General features: G+C 46.0%; 1 protein-coding gene across 1 annotated transcript; it reads right to left on the minus strand.

Moving 5' to 3' along the window:
- Window positions 1-466: 466 nt before the first annotated feature.
- On the minus strand, window positions 467-20,081 carry inhbaa (inhibin subunit beta Aa). Its single transcript, XM_030099047.1, has 2 exons — window positions 19,160-20,081; window positions 467-1,299 (listed from the first exon to the last, which is right to left on the minus strand). The coding sequence occupies exons 1-2, from the start codon at window positions 19,725-19,727 to the stop codon at window positions 488-490; spliced, it is 1,380 nt and encodes a 459-aa protein (XP_029954907.1). The 5' UTR covers window positions 19,728-20,081; the 3' UTR covers window positions 467-487.
- Between the last annotated feature and the right edge of the window lie 586 nt (window positions 20,082-20,667).

Here is a 20,667-nt window from a genome sequence, read left to right on the forward strand (position 1 = left end):
ACAAACAAAAACAAGTAAAATACAATAAGATCGTAATACGAGAAACAAGTTGCATAGTTTTGAGATTTGTTTTTTTTTTCTTCTCATTGTTTTTGTTCGTAGATTTTCTCTCCGAGGTCCAACAGGTCGAGCGAACAGTCCGTGAACGTCTCAGCCACATAAATAAGCCTCGCTCCCTCCATTTGTAACAAAAATATATTAGATATTCTTTTTTTTCTATGTTTTTTTTTTCTCTTTTGTGTTTTTTCTGAAAGTGCCGTGGAGACTCCGGAGACGAGTTTTGTTTTGTTTTGTTTTTTTTTGTTGTTTTTTTTTTCTTTTGCAATTTTCAGAGAGCGACCCGGAGTGACGGAGGGCGTTGGTCTTCCTCGACTGCCTCCCCCCGCCTCTCTCCTCCTCTCTGGCCTTAGAGGTCCACCTCCTCCACCTCCTCCTCCTCCTCCTCTTCCTCCTCCTCCTCCTCTACTTCGACAGGCGGTCCCGTCCTTTACGAGCAGCCGCACTCCTCCACGATCATGTTCTGGATGTCCTTCTTGATGATCTTCTGCTCCTCGCCGTGGTAGAGCATGGACATGGCCCGTAGCCTGGTGGGCACGCAGCACGAGCGCAGGTTCTGGAAGGGGCTGTAGCCCCGCATGCGGTAGTGGCTGAGGATGGAGGAGTGGAAGGACAGCATGGAGCCGGTGATGCTCGCCACGTGGGACGGGCAGTCGCCCTCGCAGTAGTTGGCGTGGTACCCGGTGGGCGCGATAATCCAGTCGCTCCAGCCGATGTCTTTGAAGTTGACGTAGAACTGCCGCTTGCAGCAGACGCGCACCTTCCCGTCGCACTCCAGCCCGCGCTTCCGGCGCCGCCGCGAGTCGCCGCCGTCGCCCTGCCGGACCACGGCCATGAGGAAGGGCCGGTGGGACTGCTCCCGCTGGTTGCTGCGCTCCGAGTTGCCGGAGACCAGGACGAGCGTGGCGCCGCTGTCGGCGCAGAGCGGGCAGGACGCCCTGAGGCTCAGCGTCGTGCTCTCGCCGCTCTCCAGCACCTCCTGCACCGCCGCCGACACCGGGAAGGTGTGCCAGCCGCTGCGGCGGGTGTCCACCGTCTTCTCCGCCAGCAGCAGCTCGTCCTGCGGCGGCGACGGGCGTCCGTTGCCTTGCCGGCGCTGCTGGAAGAGGCGGATGGTGACTTTAGCGCGGCTGCGGTTGGCCTTGGCCAAACGGAGGAAGAGCCAAACGTTGGCCTGCTCCACCAGAGACAGGTCGCCTCCTTCTTTAGAGAGGACGAAGTTCACCATGCCAGGAGACTCACCTGGAGAGACAGAGAGGCAGGGGGGTCAGACAGACTGATAAAACCACACATCCTGCTGACTGCAAGACTCAGATACAGAGACACAAACACTCAGCTTTTATCACGCAGAAACCACCTGCATCGAGAACGTGTTTATCCATTCATCCGTCTGCTGATCTACAGATCAACCCATGGATCAATCACAGAGCACTCTGTGTATGATTCCCCACCGGTCCACATTTGGAAGTGTCCTTGAGCAAGACACTGAACCCCAAACTGCTCCCAATGGGTGGATTGAGCACCTCGCATGGGTAAATGAGCAAAGCACTCTGGGTGCTTCTCAATCAGTGAGAGTCTGAGTAGATGTCTTTCCAAGTAACCATCCATCCATCCATCCATCCATCCATCCATCCATCCGTCCATTTTCAATAACTGGTAACTTCACTACTTGCTACAGGAGTAACTAGTAGCCTGTTTCTTAGTTACATGTCTCGGATTGGTAATAATTTTACAGCTCATTCTTCTTCGTTCTTGAACTACAGGTTACCATAGAAACAGTAGCGATGCTCCCGTTAACGGAGCAGGCGACGGCGATGACAGAAGTGTGTCATGCGTAGTGACCGGAGGACCTTGAACGCCTCACCAGCACATGGGAGTGAATTCAGTCTGACACACAAACCCACGCTCATCCTGTGTGTGTGTGTGTGTGTGTGTGTGTGTGTGTGTTCGTGTGCCCCATCTGAGCTCATCTGCACACACTCATCATTATGTTACCATCACACACACACACACACGCGCGCGCGCTGCTGATTGGACTCTTCCTGCTGACTCGGCAGTAGCGGTTGGAGGTTTTGGAGTCGGGCAGCTTTTAACGCAGCTAATGGTTCCCACCAGGAGCTGTGTTGTCATTACTGCAGCCCCGGACGCCTGAATTTACTGCCGCAGCTCGTCTGAACGCTGAGCGAACGCCGAACCGCCCTCGTCCGTTGATTCTCGCAGAACGTTGGGAACGCCGAAAAAGCCGGAGTGAGTGAAGGCGTTTGGAAGTCGAGGGTTGACTTTTGGAACTTGGTTGCTGTTTGTTCATCGTGGCTCTGATTCAAGCTTCTCAGCACCATGAATTCAATATTTAAAGGTTGGAAATGCCGAAAGGACCCCGGGCCTGCCCCGGTCCTGAACCTGGGATATTCTTGCCCGCTCAGTAATGTGACCCATCATCCTCAATTCAGGGCAAAATGAAGCAGAACTATCCGCTAATTTGCGTTTCATTTCTTCTGCTTAATTTGATCGGCTTCACATTTAGGATTAGAGCGAAAGTTTGAAGCTCTTCCAATTACTGCAGGAGCTGGTTTAATTTGCCCCGTGACGCACACATTATGTATGTCCAGCCTCACATGAACCGCCTGGAAACCTCCGGGCCAGGCGGCCAGCTAATCACCAGTGCAGAGACCCAATTATACCGCCGACCGCTGTTACATAAGATGCCTGCATCACCTTTTCTCTCGCCGTCTCTCCTCGCTCGGCGATGTCTCTCACCGGTGGGCGTCACAGAAAATCAAAGTCACGATTTTTGGGTTTATGAATGTCAGCGGCGGCGCTCCGCTGAGCGGTGTGAACGGCCGGACTGTGTGCGTATGTGGAGGCGGGCGGCTCTTTAGCGAGTCCATTAGTGCAGTTTAAGCGACAATTCGGAGGCGATTATCTCACTTCCATCACCATCCCCTCAGGAGCACGGACAAAAAAATACAAAAAGCCCCGTCCATTCATCCTATCGACATATCGCTGCAAGACGAAAAGGAACCTTTGTTTTAACTCTGCGGTCACTTGAAAGGACGAACCGTTCAGGTTGACGCTCAAAACGCTCCTCACAGAGACCGACCGACGCCATTAGCAGAGCTTCGGTGACAACATCCTGCTGCGCCGAGTGGAAAACAGGCCCCACAACAACACATGCACTGTTTTCTCCTGTTTGCGTGACTGCGAACTCCAGCAGACAGCTGTTTCAGGAAACTGCTAAGCCTTTAATTACTTTTGGTCGCAAGAAAAACAGGAAAAACTTGTTTTCTTAAGCAATTAATTCCACTGTTGTCAAATGTCAAAAGAGCCATTTCATGCACAACAAAAAGATATCAAAGCCATCAAATGTTTCCAGTTCAGATCTGCATGAGAGAAACCCAAGCCGCTCTGCTTCACAACGAAATCCATCAGAATCCCACTTTAGGTCGTTAAATACCCAATCAGGAATTCAAAATATCCAGCGTAGAACTTCAAACATCCAGTCGATCATTAAGCACTAAGTAACGTCTGGCTTAAAGCATCCAGTCGAAGACGTTGATTATCTAACCAACAAGAGCACATTTTAAATTTAGACCATTAAAAATCATGAATAAAGCACTTTTTCCCAGTTTCTCCAAGCCATCGTACTTCATCAAAAATTATGCTTAGATAATAATAATTAAAAAAAAAAAAGAAAAAGAAAAAAACACTAAGTTTCCATTGTTATTCATCTACTTTGAACAAGAAAAAGCAACTTTAGACCATAAAAAAATGGAATTTAGACTAATGTGCTCTGTTTCAAAAGCCAAGAATCTTACTTAGTATTAAATTATCCATTTCCATCCACAAAAAAATTACTGCAGAAAATACGTACGTAACACTGTTAAACTCTGTTTCCTGGTGTTATGTCGAGCTTGGCTCTTTAAATACCTCATCAGGACAAGAGAACATGAGATGTGTATTCCATCAGGTTAGTTTGAAGTCATTGACATGAAAATCAAGCCTCCAAATATTCATTTGTGACAATTGAAATAAGACCTTCAAGCCCTTTTATACCAAACCAGAGGCTCAGTGTAGACATCCAGTTGAAGCTCACAAAAAATACTGTACATTCAGACCCTCAAATTTTGATGAATTGTTCTTTTCAAACCATCAAAAAGTCAAAGTCCATCAAATTCAGGTAAGTTTCAGCTCCTGCCAATGCAGGTAAGGCTTCAAATGTTCAGTTCACACAGTTCACAGGTCGCAGTTTAGGTCTTAAACATCCAATTTTGATAACTTAATATCAATTTCGCCACATCAAAACCAAACATAGACCATCAGAATTTAAATGTATCTGCCTTCCTATACAGTTACAGTCATCAGATACCGAATTTATATCGTCAAAGAAGGAATTAGACTGTCAAGTAGTACTAGTAGAAACGACCAAATACTCATTACAGACCATAATACACCAATTTTAGCCTATAGAAAACTACATCAAGACCACAATTTGTAGTGCAGAAAACAAATTTAAGACCAACAAAATATGTGTTCATGTCATGACCATCGAAAGATCAACAGTTCACTACGACTTCATCTATCTACCAATATTACAGAATAAAAACAATAACATCTACCAGAAGGCGAAGACTTCTGTTATCAGAGAAACGTCAGCACATTTAGAGTCTCATCCAGCAGGTTAACGGAATATTTCATTTTTGTTCTACTGCTGCTGCATCAATGACAGAAGTTGACACTGTCAGAGCTGCTCAGTTGGGATGAGCAGATGACTGTAACTGAGCTGCAATTTAAACCAATAAGCACCCAGTTGGGACTTCACAAAGTTGAAAGTAAATCAGATTACACATAACTCAACCAGTTTCCAATATGAGATACCAACAATTTATACAAACAGAAACAACTTTAAATCGTGATTCTCACTATAAATTAACAAAGGTCAATTTCAAACATTCAAAATCTGCCTTCAGGCCACAATGAATCCAATTTAGTTTGTTAAAAACTTCTAAATATGATCTGGACTACTATACTCAATTGAAACAATCTATGATTAAGTGGAGTCGTTAATCTGTAATCTGAATATTAGCGGATGAAGATGCTCTATAATCTGTTAGCTCATAAATAAATTGAAACAGGATCCTTTATTTCCCTTGTACTGTTGTTATTCCTTCACGGGGAAGTGGTGTCCCTACAGTAACTAGTTACTTTACAACTCTGTGTTGAAAACAGTGGAAGGAACCTCTGCTTTACAAGGTGCTTTGAGCCTGAAGTCCATCTGAGAAGCTGGAAGGATGGTGTGTGTGTGTGTGTGTGTGTGTGTGTGTGTGTGTGTGTGTGTGTGTGTGTGTGTGTGTGTGTGTGTGTGTGTGTGTGTGTGTGTGTGTGTGTGTGTGAAAACAAGTTGAAGTATTTAATCCGAGAGCCGCTCTGTAAATGCAAACAGCTGCAGAGTGACATGCTGCCAGCGGGGCTCAGTGACATGGGAATCGAACAAAGTCACCGCTGACATTTCTATAAAGATCTGCTCCTGATGGACGACGGAACAACTTTATCTGAACCCTGTTCGTGTGGCTCGCTCAGATCGCCTCAGAAATGAAAGGACGGCTAATGCGGTGTGACAGAGGAGTGTCCTGGAACATTTTTGCTGTGTTTTCTCATGAACTACTGCTCTTACTGGAGGGAAAACAGTCTGCAACGTGCGTCACCCGATTGTCCATCACAGGGAGGGATTTTGAAGCAGCTCCAGGATCAGATTGTGAGTGTTGTTACTGTTCATTCAGAGGAATGTGAGTCATGTGCGGCTTCTGGAGGACGCTGTCCCCAGTGAGTGGCGGCGTAAAGTTGGAAAAAACCTTGGCGATATCGTGATCAGGTGCAGCGTAAAATGTCTCGTTCGGTGGAATCAGAGGGAGGAGGCCGGGGAACGAAGCAGAACGCTGCTTATCGGGTTTCAGGTCGGTCCAGGTGCAGCGCCGCTCTGTTCTTTACCAGGAAAATCACTCCCGGCGCGAAGATAAGAAGTGACGAGGAGGCAAAGGAGCGCAGCAGGTGAGGAAAAAAGAAACTCCGGCAGCTCATTTACGCTCAGATACGACAAGTTTGAGCTTCCTGGAGTTTCTTGGACCTCTGCAAGTCTTCAGCTCACAGCTCATCTCTCTCCCGCCCCCCTCTGTAATCCCCCTCCATTTACAGAAGACTGATCTTTACAGACCGATGTCTCAACAACTCATAAAAGCTGATTTCTGGGCCAGCGCAGAGAGGGGAGGGATGAGAGTGTGTGTCCTGCACTGAAATAGAAACACACACACACGCAGGTTTGTCCTGAAGAAAACTGCAGCTCAGTGTTTTCCCAACCTGATTAAAGCGGCGAGGTGAAGCCAGAATGCAGTTGCATCTCAGAAACTGAGTCTGACAGATACTTTTTTTTCCCCATTATTCCATCAAAAATGCCTCATTTAAAGGCTCAGAGCAATGGACAGACCTCAATGTTGTTAAAAACTGAATGAAAAAAGTACATAAGGCCATAAAACTGTCATACAAAGCAAGTTTGAATCAACAACCAATGTATGTGTACTTTGAAAAAGCAATTAAAATTGTATTTGGATCTTTAAAATCTGGAAGTAAAAACTTAGTTCATGCCAACAAATACCAACTTTTGACTTAAAATGTATAAAACCGACTTCAGACTGGAAAAAACCCCATCAAAACATGATCAAATGTTGGGTTTAAGCCAACTGAATAACAGTTCTGATCAACAGGTTCTAAAATCAAACCATCAAGACGCCACAACGCCTTCAGAAACACAATGTGGATAATCAATACCATCAAAAAACTGTCAAAAACTGGGGTTGAAAAGGCAAAGACACAGCTCAGACCACAAAAATGATGCCAGATACCCACAAAACCCTGTTTAAGCAATCAAAACCTTTGTTTAAATAATCAAATATCCTGCGATGACCATCGAAACCAATGTTTAAACAAAGTAAAACACAAGCCAGACCAAGACAATGTCGTAATCTGCATAAAAGCCCTGCTTCGACTCTCAAGAATCCATTTAAACTCTAAACCATGAAAACTTGGTTTTAAACAAGCAATAACACAGTTCACACCATGAATGTCTGACAAAAGACGTCCAGAAGACTCCAAGGTTAAACAGCCAAATACACTGCAGAGACCTTCAAAAGCCCTGTTTTCACAATCAGAGCAGAAAAACCAAAGCCAACATATGAAAAAGACATTTAGATTCAACTTTAAACTATAAATTATAGATGCAGTTCCTTCAAAACAATATGGGATGTCCAAAAAATCCTCTGTGCATGATCAAAAACAGCCTTAGAAATCCTAAAACCCCCTCTCAGTCTATGAAAAGTCGATTATTCATTTGAGACAGTCAAACAACTGTAAACTGTCTTATCGAAAGTCAAGCCAAAACAGCAATGTACCTTGTTTAGGCCATTAAAAACCATGTTTAAACAATCGGAACCCCCATAATCCAGTTTAAACCATCAAAAACATGCTAGAAACAATGAATACATGATGTTAGATACCCAACATACCCCATTAAGACGATCAGAAATCCAGTTTAATCCATCAAAAAAGTGTTTGAAACAATGAAAAATAACGTGAGGCACCCGACGTACCCTATTAGGATGATCGAAATCCCAGTTTAAGCCACCAAAACACAGTTAAGTCCGTCAAAACAGTGCTGAATCTTCCAAACAAAACACAGTTCACATGGTAAACACTCAAATTCAAACAACAAAATACCAAACGGCAACTCTGTCAACAATGAGAATCACAGTTGAGACCATGATTATTTTGTAAGACACCCAAAACCCCCAATAAACTCCCAGGAATCCAATTAGAACCATCAAAAACTGGAGAACATGGAAATTGCATGCGACACCCAAAATTCCTCATTAAGACGATCAAAAACCCAATTTAATCCCCTAAAACCTCAAGTGGTGCGATCCAAAACACAGCTGAGCGCGTCAAAACAATGCAACATATCCAAAAAAAAAACCCATGTTTAAATAGGACACTGCAGGCATCAAAAGCCATGTTTACACAATCAAATCACAGTTTGGACCTTTAGAATCCATTTAGACTCCAAAAAGTCAAGAGTAAACACTGAAAAACGCCTATTTACACCATCAGAAACACACTTTAAACCTTTAAAGAAAACAAATTTCGACAACTGAAAGGTCAATTTTCCAAAACAAATACTGAGTTTGAGCGGTTGAATCCAGTTTGAGTTGTGTAGAATATTATGACACGTTCGGAAAAGCATCAAACGTCCAGCGGAGGCCTTCAGAAAACAACTTCAAACGACCGCGCGAGTGAAAAATCAGAGGTTGACGTTGCTTATTGGACCTGATCAGAGCAGATTAGACTCCTTCAGTGTGTCGCGGCGCCTTGGGGGCCAGGTTTTCGTGCTTCCAGTGTTTCTCCGGGAGAATATTGAACAGATCTTTCGTCCGTTGCCTCAGCCCGCCGCTCTGATGCAGAAATCTGGAAATACTAAACCGACACTTGAGTCAAACATGGTGATCGTCATCGTCCGCGGCCTCCATCCAATCCCCTGGCTGGTCCGCCGGGCCCCCGCGCCCGTATTATGACTTGGATTTGATTTATCAGATGAAGCAGCGAACAAAGCTAAACAAGAGGAGCTGCCAGCAATGTGACACAAACACCGCCCGCGATGTTGTTAAAAGGACTGCTGGTTTATGATCAATCTTATTAAATCCTCAGTAATCCCCCTCACACACACGCACGCACACACATACACACACACACACACACACTCGGTGGAAAGAGTCATCTGTGGAGCAGACCTTCAACAGATTAGGTTATCAGACTCCTTCAACAGCTGAAACAAGCTACTTTCAACATGAACCTCTGGAAGGGCGAAACCAGATCATGTGAAAATAAATGACACGATCGTCAGCATGTGAGATAATCTGTCAGCAGAATATCATTTGAAATAAAATGAAATTAAAAAGAAAAACCCTGCTAGAACATTACTCAATGAAATTGAATGACCTCGGTCGAGTTTGCATGATCTTCCTGCCTTCCTTCCTGCATCTCCAGGTGAACAATCCACACAAAGAGATGTGAGGTAGGTTCATATTTGTTAGACTTCTTACAGTATTTATACTAATAAATGTAAAACTTCAGTAAAGATCAACAATGAACAAAAACACAACACACACAGGCAATCGACACCACACTGAAAGACCATCACAGAGGTGTTTGACATGACCCACACACCAGCTCAGACCATGAAAATAATGCAAAACAACAGGGAAACCCAATATATAGAGTCAAAACTCTTCAATCAACAATCAATGGCTCTTTATAGATCGTCGAAAAAAAAGTTTGAAACATCCATCAATCGGTGGAAACCATGAAAACCTTCTAAGACGACTGGAAAACATCCTGCTTCAATAATTTAGATATTCAGACCAATCGAATCAATGAAAGAAAACAAAAAAAAAAACAAAACAAAACAAAAAAAAGATTAATTCCAAAAAAACAGAATTGATCGGCAGATGGGGCTAAAGTGGGCGGGGCCTAAGTCACAACTCTGCTGATTCAGAATTAAACTTTTGTGAATGAACACACCCTCCATCCAGCTCTGTTTGTCATGTTCACACACACACACACACACACACACACACACACACACACACACACACACACACACAATTACCCATCTGTGCAAACACACACTGTACATTGTGTCTTGTGTGTGCATTGTCTGCCATAATCCCTTCTTCAATTAACGAGCCGTGTTCAATAAGATGAGTGTGTGTGTGTGTGTGTGTGTGTGTGTGTGTGTGTGTGTGTGTGTGTGTGTCTTGTAGTTTTTCTTGCATTGTGAGCTAAAACACTTGTAGTGCAGTTGGCTGATCGGGGTCTGAGATTCGTATCGATACATGTGACGACAGGGCTCCTCTTGCAGTGGGTTTGAGCCCTGTGAAGATCGTGTGTGCGTGTGTGTGTGTGCGAGCGTGTGTGTGTGTGTGTGTGTCTTTTGTGGGCACATAAATCTGTTGACACAGTCTCTCTGCAGGGTTTGAAGTCATAATGAGTCTGCAGAAAGTCTCCGTAACGCCCTCTGCAGTGCGCCGTGCGTCTTTTTTGTGTTTGATTGCGTTTCTTTGTGTGTGTGTTTTTTCATGTTATTATCTACCCCTCCCTCCCCTCCCACTTTATCTGCTCGGACTTCAACTGTCTTCAGTTCAAAGCTTCTGTTGGGATTCACAGTTTGCACAGCTGCCCTGTGCTCCCTCCACCTCCCCGGGCGAGCTGCACTGTCCTCCCTGAAGTGGTGGAGTGGGTGGTGGAGGTGGAGGTGGTGGGGGGGTTCCACAGATGTGAAAGATCAGCGTGCGGAGACAGCGTGTCGGCCTAATGGCACGATAATCAGAAGCTCGATCTCCTTCAGGTTTACATTCAAAGGAGTCGCAGCGTCTTCATCACGCAGGAGGGAGAGTCTGCTGGAAGCTTCAGCTAAACATCACCCAGCTGTTGAGATGCAGCATCTTCGCTTTAGTTCATAAATATGTTTCCTTAGAAAGACTTAACGTCCAGATGATAGAGCATCCACTAACATCCATGCTATAAAGTATGTATTTCCAGTAGCTCCACGGCTCGTAAAACTGTAATCAAGCCGACTCTGTTGGCCTGACACGGTCTCCTTCCCTAAACGAGGTCGAGGCTGCGACGTCGGCCCGACGCTGTTTTGATAAAAGATTTTCTCCCTCGTTCTTGTTGACCTTTAAACGAATGGGCGTCCGCCCTTTCTTCTGTCTTGTCAGTTTACATACAGAAGGCTCGGCGGGCTGGGTCGGCCACAGTCGGCCCTCGTGTTTACCTGAAGCACTTTAAATACGCTCAGACTGAAACTATGTGAGAGAAAGCACTGGAGGAGCCAGCACTTTGGGTTCAAATAAACTGTTTAAAGAGCTGCAGCTACATCAACCCGCATGGGGTTTTTTTTTCTTGCAGTTTTGAAGCTACTTAAAGAAAGCTTTGAGTGAAAACAGTTTAAAAGCTTCGCAAACAAGAACATGTGTCAGAATATGAAAATCACACAGGATGGAGTCGTGTGGAGAACTTTAAAGAAAGTTTTCAGATGTGAAAAATTGTAAATCTGCTTTGAAATATCTAAATGACATCCGAAGTGTTTGGGATTGTGGTGAAAGTTAGAATCACATGATTTCTCTTCCCATAAAGGCCTCGGATGAAACGGTTCATATAAATAGACACGGCGTTGATGGAGTTGAGGTGTAAGTGTACGTGGGCTTACGAAACCCTTGGTGCGGACTGCCAGGCCGCTGCGAGGAGGCGGGACGCTCCGCTCGGCCTTATTGGTGCCACATGTGCGGTTGTAAACGCGTGGCGAGCAGGGCCAAACGGAGAAACCGAACCTGCTGTCAGGCGGCGAGGCTTTGACCATCTGATGAGAGGAGCGTCTCGAATGCCAAACTGGAGTCGAGACCGAGCAGAAACACGCAGCTTTAATAAAGACTTTTATGTCTGGGTGGATCAAAGCACGAACACAGACACGAAAAACCTCGTAGAGAGTGAGACGTCATGTGAGGATACACCGACTCGAACGCCGAGACGCATCAGTCAGACGGTCAGTCCCACTGCTGACACCAGCCGAGCCGTCCGCACAGGTGCCTGAATGCAACCTGAGGTTGAGGCAACAAAAATCTGTTGTGATACTAAAGAGAAGTCAGTAAAACAAGAGACTGATCTCTTCTGGTTTCGACCTTTGCTGTGAGTCCACGTAAAGCCCAGTCGCATCTGGTTTAAACGGGTTGAGTCCACGGTGAAAGCCGTAATCACTTACCTCTGCAAAACCAAGCAGCCACGCAGACACTGAGTCATGGAGTCTAATTACTATTCTGCTAACTTGAAAAGATGAGGAGTTCGTTTTTCTTTTATATTGAAAACCAAATATACTTACAAAAAGTTTCAGCGTCACATGGCAACGTTTTGAAGACGATGCCCGTTAACACAGCAACGACAAACATTGAAAACGATGCAGTTAGCGTGTTGGGGAGCGAGTTGGCGCTCACAGAGAACTATACGCTTTAAACATTAACAATATTGAAAACTCGTGTTTTCCTCATCTTTAAAAATGTCTCCGATGCAGAACATTCAAACATTTTCACAAACTTTCTTTATTCTGAACGGATGTGTAACAAAAGGTTTGAGGAACTGAAAGTTGCTACAATTAACGAAAGAATTCCTCTTGACTTAATTTATACCGGAAATACTCTACAAGTTAAAATAGCCATTTTCTGAAGTAGCTAATGAGATTAGTTTATGTGTTGAGTTTGATAGTTTCCCTCAGTGAGTCACCCTGCGTTCAGAATGGCCCCATCGTTTTATTGAAGTGTCGCATTAGCTTTTTAATGAGCTGATGAGATAATGAAAACAACCAATATAAACTACCAATATGCATGCGGAAAAGAAAGCTATTGACTATTTAATCACTGTGGATACAGACTAATATCTTTCATGTTACCCTCAAAAAGAACGAGTTCAGGATGAATAAGTACATAGAAGTTTAATGAAATAGTAACAAGAGCTATAATGCTAACGCTAAGAGTGGGCTCAGGAGTCGGAGAAACAGCAGACTTTCACCTGTGACGGATTCATCCCAAACACAAAGGAAGTGCAAAAAGGTTTGAGAGCTGAGAGGCTGAAAAGTTTCAGCGGATCTGAGGACCTCGTGGAGGTTTTGATCGGTGCCATGCCTGTTTGTACCTAACATAAGAAACACATGAGACGAACAAGAATCCCGTCGCACGCAAACATTCGATTCCGCAAAGCTTTGATGGAGAAAGTTTGGAAATACCGAAGCCGGTTAAACGTGGCTAGACGGCCGTTCAGTTCGTCTCCACACTGGAAACAGCACACAAAGCTATGCGCGACCGCATCTCTCTGCTCTGCGTAAACATTAAATCCCCAACGTGATCAAATCCAGGACTGAGGCCGGGGTAAGAACAGGGTTACTCATGTCTCATATCCACACACAGCAGCTCAGGTATGTTTCAGGTTAGGACTCACGGATAGAAATGAATGAATGCATAAACAAACGTGCCAAACGTTGGTGTTAATTGCCTTCTATTTAATATATTTTCCGTACTGTAGCCATGTGTTGGTGCGCTGCGTAGAGCCTGTGGTATGTTTACTGCTGATGCCAGGCGCTTTCTCACTTACATGGACAATAAAGTGAAATGAAATGAAGTGAAACTTGAAGAAAACAAGACACGACCAGCCGGCGTTTCTGAACTGCAACGCAGCGACACATCGTGTTGTTAACTCGCTAAAATTGTTCTGTCGTGTGCGTTGGCTGTTAGTACCATATAAAAGTGCGCCGTAAAACGGTTCCAGCAGTGAAACCCGACTCAGACACGAAGACAATAACAGGGACGAGAGAGGGAGAGGTGTCCCAACATCAAACCGACTTCAGCGGCTGTTTTTCTTGCGCGGTCCTCGGTTATGTTTTCCCCTCCTCGTTTTAACAACGTGATTTTAGGAATGTTTTTCATTTTCAGACCCGTCTGTAATCCAGAGTTTCCCTCTTGGGACAATAAAAAAATTGAGCTAAATTAAAGCCGAAGTGGTGTCTTGTAGCCCAGCCTCGTCCTCGTGCGGTTCCCAGGCCGGGTTATTTATAAAGAGCTCCAGATCAACGGGCCAACCTGACAATCAAATGTTCCCCACTCAAAACATTAAATTCCAATGAGACCTAGAAACAGACCTCTTTACGACACTCTGAAATGAAAGTGTAACGTCCAAAAAAATCTTTGGTATTTGATGAGTCCCAACGTCTATGATGATACGACCAAGACGAGGTAGAAGACCAGGAAGCAAAAGTATCTCTTGAAAATGTAGAAGGACCGGTTTTATTGATACTATAAATAGGGATGAGCGAGTTAGCGGGGAACGAACCAAAGGACCAGGATGAAAATGAAGATCGGTCATTTCCTGAGTCCTCCACTGGCGTTGTCGTGACTTAAAGGCTATCAAACTTCTCTCTGGAGATCACTTTCTTGGACATTTAGGGCTCACTGAGAAAGGTAATGAAGATAGGTGTGAAGTTACTGGCTACTCAGCTACTCACGTAGTTTCTATCAAGGCTGCTAATGCTAATCACAGCGCAGGACAAAGATTTAGCTAACGCCAAAGCTAACGAGACGGGAGCTTCACCAGATGTACAAAATAAATGCATGCTCTCGAAAATACACGGTTCTGTTCAATTTAAAAACTTCCCGAAATGTTCCAGAAACAGGAGGGAGCCGTGCATGTGCCGGGGCCTATTTTTAGTGGAGCTCTGCTGATTACTTCGGATGTGGTGGAGAAGCGTGTGACAGATGATATCTGCACCCTCCGGACTGACAGTGTTTTCTGATCCTTCTCAGGCGCTCCGAGTGTTTGTGCGCAGCAGGTCTGGACACAATCTGTAGCTGTTTACTATCCTGTGATTCATCTCGGACGGCCTGCTCGCACATCAAAGGAGAACCCAGGAAAAAAAAAACGCGGCGGGATTCAAACCAGCAGCTAGCTAGCTACACACGCTAACGTGGACGTGAAGCAGTGACGGGACAGGTGAGGTGGGAACAGAGAGGAAAGTGTGGCGAGGGTGAAGAAAAACTATGGAAAAAAAAAAAAAAGCAAGCGCCGTGTGAGGGGAGGAAAAACGCGAGGAAGGAAACTCGCTAATTGTGGTTTATTTTCACATCGGACACGTGTTTTTGTCTTCCCGTCGGCCGCTTTTGTTTGCTCTCCTCTCTCACTTGTCAGAGGTCAGCGAAGCTCAGCGCACGAGCTCATTGCGGGGTTGCCAGTTTGAATCCCCAGACGGGCCGGGCCACCAGAATAGACCCAACAATGGGCGGCTTATTCTGTCGGGCGAGGTGGGAAGGGGTCGAGAGCAGAGGAAGCAGCGGAGAGAGGAGGGAGGAGGGGATGAAAGTAGAATGTGGAATGTCGCTAATGATGTGTTCAATTAAGTTCAATTAGCCTAATTGTCCTCTGTGTGTGGGGGGGACGGGGGGAGGGGGAGGAGGGGAAGATAAACAGGAGAAGGAGGACTTTAAAGACGAGAGGCCGGCGGACAGATACGTATTGTGTCGGAGCTGCCAAACGCAGGTTGACACTCCGTCTTCGCCAAGAATCTCATCATCCCCGCTCCCTCGCCGCTGCTCGCCATCTCTGTCGCCCAAAATAATTACCGAGGTCCCTGAACGCATCGCTTATTCCTAACAAAGCGCAGGACCGGCTGGGTGCAAAGTATTCTCACGGCGGGTCATTTTGCATCTTAGACAAACAACAGGATGTTATCGGCTCCTGCAGGTCCAGAGCTAGCATACGCCAGCATTGAACCTGAGAACGGGTCTGAAAATCCAGGACAAGAGGAGAAACAGATTTTCCTGACAAGATTCATCATTTTTCTTGAATTTGCAGATTTTTTTTTTTTTTCCCTTTTTTTTGTCTGAACCTTCTGAGTCTGATGTGACAATGCTAACCACTGTCACGCCAAACCAAGAAGCTTTCTCTGTGGGCTGTGGCCTTTCTGTGGGGTATTTGCATGTTCTCTCTGTATTTGCATTGGTTTTCTGCAAATACTTCTTCCAACAGCAACCAATGCAAATGCAGGGAGAACATGCAAACTTGTGCAGGTTTCATCTGAGTAGCTGACTGCTTGGGTTTGGTCAGTTGTTGGCCTGTAAACAGTGTATGCTAGCTTTTCCTCGATCTTAGCTACGACAGCCTACCGGTCCTTTGACCAACACTGGATGGATGTTTAGAGTATTTGCACATGAGACATGATTACACAGCAAAAAAAAATTAATCTATTCACTGCTTTTGAATGAACAAACATACCTTGGTGGTGAACAGATTGGTATGAGACTGTTTCCATCATAAATGTTTTTATATATGATCATTATGCAGCAAAAATCCACTATTTTCTTTACAATCAGGTGAATTCTGCTCATTGGATCCAGATGGTCTTGACAGCAGTACCTCTTACTGAGACCTGGACAGGAGCTGGATGGAAGGTGGAAGATTGCTTTTGTCTGGAGAACTTTCGCAGAGACTGGGATCAGGATATTTTCTGTTTATCTCATCGCATTGGCACTTTCTCAAAAACTGATAATTCCCGAGAAAGTTTTCTGAAGACAAACGTCAACAAGCGTGTTGACTGAAGTAAACAACGCTCTGGATCAAAAGCAGCGTCGCTGAGTGAAGACCCTCGGAGAAGAACAATAAATCTCTGCCAACAGCTGCTTGTTGAGGAGGATCTCATGAGATTTGCCCCAGATGTTAATGACTCCTGAAAGTCATTCTTCTAAAAGAGTTCTCAGGCATGAAATGGGAACTAATGGGGCTCTGAGTTTTACACAACATGAGCTTGTTTTCATTTGTCCTGGAGATACGAATGAGGAGTTTAGGGGGAAGCAGACCGGTCACTCCACCCTCTGCTGGCCCTGTTTTAAACTACCTCACATCAACAAGAAGCAGAAATACAGCGAAGCCCAGATCTGACACAAAGCCACTCAGCCGGGACAGTTTCTGACACCACATTTCGAAGGAACCAGTGTTAAATTCTGTGTTTTCCTTTCAGCGAACGCTGCTCCTCTCGACCTGTTTGTACAGATCCAGTTCATAAAAATCTTTTCCATCTGCTGCTCCAGACTCTCACGCCCAGAGAAACTCAAACTGCAGCGACAGAGGATCCAGAAGAGGAAGAAGACGTCAGGTCCCACCCACACGGCTCGACTGACAGGTCAGGATGCACACACACACACACACACACACACACACACACACACACACACACACACACACACACACACACACACACACACACACACACACACACACACACAAAATGCCAATCTTAAGAAAGAAACTGAAACTGGAGAATAAACTGGAGAACTTTCAGAATAAAGGAGTTCTATGTAGTAGACATTTTCAAAGGCAAATCATAAATTCCAAAATACAGTCAAAAACTTTGAAATAAAGTCAAGTCAAGATGAAAGATGAAAATAAGATCACGGGAATCCTGAGAATCGAGTCTAAAATGTCAGAATGAAAGTAAGAAACACTGGGACTGTCGACAATAAAGTTGAGAAAGAAGAGGAAATGTTGAGAATAATGACAAACATTGAAAATTTAAAATGAAAGTGATTTAAAAAATGTCAAAAAAGTTGAGAATAAGGTTGAGAAATGTTGAAAATATAAAGGTAAAGTCAAAAAGATGAGAATAAAGATGAGGTTGGGAAATTTCAACAACATTAAGTCAAAGTGTAATAAACAAATTCAAACATTTTGGTAATAAAGCTCAAAGTAATAATAAAAAGTTTAGAATAAAGCCAATGTTGAGAATGCAGACTTGAAAGTTCAGACTAGTGAAAAGTTTGAGAGAAGAGTTGAGGATGAATAAAAAAAGTCAATGAGAGATGGAAAAGGTAAAAATTTGAAAAGAAATTGAAAAAACGAGATGAAATATTCAGAATGAAATCCAAAAGTTGAGAGTGAAGATAGTTCAGAACAATAGTTGAGGATATTTAGAGAACAAAGTCCAAGAACGAGAAACGTTGAGAATCAAAGTGGAAAGCTGTAGAACGCGTCACAACGAGAACGTGAGTGAAGGAAAGCAGCTCTGCGGCGTGACGTTTGGTCAGAGCGTCTGCAGGAAGCCCAGTGGACGGCCGGAGCAGACGATCTGTCCCTGATGTGTAAAGCAGAGCGGCAGTCCCAGGGCGCTGATCCTGGATCAGCCTCCTCACCTCCACCGGCGGAACGGCCCGACCCGTCTGCGACCCGCCTCTTAAAGTGTTTCAGACGGGCCGCCGGGGACCTGCAGCCGCTCCGCAGGTCAGAGGTGAGCAGACGCAGGAAGAGCCCGGTTAGCGCCTGACGCACGCACACACACACACGCACACACACACACACACACACACTACTCCCTCCGCTCTCACTCACTCAGTCGCTCTTTGTCGCTACCGTCTGTCAGAAAAGTGTTCCAGCAGTCTTACAGCTTCAACACACACACACACACACACACACACGATGGCAGGCAGCGACACACAAATCTCCTCAGACTTTAAGTAGATAATGAGGTATTCTTTGAAAACAGCAGGAGGCGATTACAGCTGTGTGTGTGTGTGTGTGTGTGTGTGTGTGTGTTTGTGTGTGTGCGTGCGTGCGTGCGTGCGTGCGTGCGTGCGTGCGTGCGTGCGTGCGTGGGTCGGCTGAGTGACTATGCAGGTGGAATCAAGCAGGTGGACTCACGCACACACACATTTTTCAACAAGCTGATTTCCAACTCAAACAGAAAACTGTGACACATGCAAATATGTGATTTGCCTTGGCGGCTCATCACACAAACAAACACATACACACACACACACACACACATACACACACACACACACACACACACACACACACACACACATACACACGAACACACTGTTACAGAATGAAATCATGCAGACACGTGCACGTCTTGACTACACACCCCGGTGCAGATGCTCGGTCTGTTTACACCTGATTCTTTCTTAGACACACACACAGAGACACACACACCCACCAGTGTGACTAAATCTTACTGATGACCAGTCTGTGCAACACATTTGCTCATATTAATGCATTCCACACACACACACACACACACACACACACACACACACACACACACACACACTCACTGAGACGCCACATCATGTGTGCATCAGGCTACATACTATTCTATTGTCCACATCCAGATCTCACTTTCACAAACACACACACGCACAGACACACTCTCACACACACACATACACACACGTGCACGTACACAACATGTGCACATGCATGCATGCACACACACAAAGAGCTGGAAATGTCACTGATTAGCAGTGATTATGAATCTTTGTCTCACACTTGTTCATGTTGATGAACTCATACACTTGTGTTTTGTCCACACACACACACACACACACGCACACACACACACACATACACATGCACGCACACTGTCCATGTCCACTGAGCCCCACTGGACAGACGGACGCTGATTGGTACTCACCAGCCTCGGCGAAGGTGATGATCTCCGTCGTCTCCTGCACCTCGCCGCCGTCTCCCGCCCCGGCTGCCGCCGCCGCCGCCGCTGCTCCTCCTCCTGCTGCTGCCGCTCCTCCCCGGCCTCCCCTCCCTCGCGCCTCCTCCTCCCCCTCGATCTGCACGCTGCCATCCTCCGCCACTCGCCCCACGTGGAGCTTGCGCAGGGCGTTGAGGAGGGCGGCGCGCGGCACGGGCCGGGTGATGTTGGGCCGCTCCTGCAGATGCAGCATGTTGAGGATGTGCCTCTTCACCGCCTCCACCACGTCCTGCTGGGCCGCCGCCACGGCCGCCGCCGTCTCCTCCCCCTCCTCCTCCTCCTCGCCGTGACCCGCCGTGTCGCCCGTGACCCCGCCGTCGTTCCTCCGCATCCTGGCCAGCGCGCAGGACGGGCAGTGGGCGGCGGCGGCGTCCTGGTGGTGAGGGTGCACGGTGAGGGACAGCGGCCGGGACTGCGGGTCCGAGGACGAGCCGCCGCCGCTCCGCACCTGGACCAGGAGCAGGAGGGTCCAGCTGAGCAGGGGCAGCACCGACATGACGGCACGAGACACCTGATTGGCTGCCGCGATGGATTCTGGTGATGCTGTCAGACGCGGATGCTCAAACGAGGAAAAAGTCGACTTTTCAGAGCAGGAAAAAATTCAGTCCCGGGTTAAAGAAAGAAAAGAGTCCTTCTTCTTCTTCTGCCTTTCTTATTGTCTTTGTCTTCCCTTTCTCTCTCTCTCTCTCTCTCTCTTTCACTCCCTCTCTCTCTATTTTTCTTTCTTTCTCTCCTCAGAAGTTTGGAAGCTGCAAAGTTCAGTGCAGCTCACAGTCCACCTGTGAAACGCAGCGAAAAAAAGCTGTAAAGAGAGAGGAGGACACACACTAACAACAACAAAAAAGAAGAAGAAGAGAAAAAAAAAAAAAACGCCGGGAGAGAAAAATGAGTAATCCTTATCTTTTTTGTCAGGGACAGATGGCTGGAAAATGTGGAGGCGTCACAAGAAAGAAAAGAAGGAGAAATAAGAGAGGAGAAAGTCTCAGATGTGATGAATGGATGGTGCAGCAGGATCCTGGTTCCCGGGGTGAAGTCGCTGCAGCGCTCAGAGAGAGAGTGTGTCAGTTTGACTAAGTTATCTCAGACCAAGGGAGTTCCTCTTTCCCTCTCTTTCTCTTTTCTTTACCTCTTTCCCTCTCTCTCTCTCTCTCTGTCTGTGTTGAATGCGCTCACCAGTTGAATGGTTTTTAGCGGAGTGGGCTGGACTCTCTCTCTCTCTCTCTCTCTTCGCTCTTTCTTTCCCTCCCTCTGCTCCTCTCTCCTCTCCTCGCCCTGGTAGCCTTCTACCATAATTATACCTCCCTCCCTCCCTCCCTCCCTTCATCTCTCTCTCTCCTCCAATCTCCAGTCCCCTCCCATCTTGCTCCGTGACTCATAGCAACTTTTACCTTCTCCCTCCCTCTCTTTCTTCCTTTCATTTCCCTCCCTTCTGGCTG

Source organism: Salarias fasciatus, chromosome 9 (assembly GCF_902148845.1).
Source record: "Salarias fasciatus chromosome 9, fSalaFa1.1, whole genome shotgun sequence".
NCBI lineage: Eukaryota > Metazoa > Chordata > Actinopteri > Blenniiformes > Blenniidae > Salarias > Salarias fasciatus.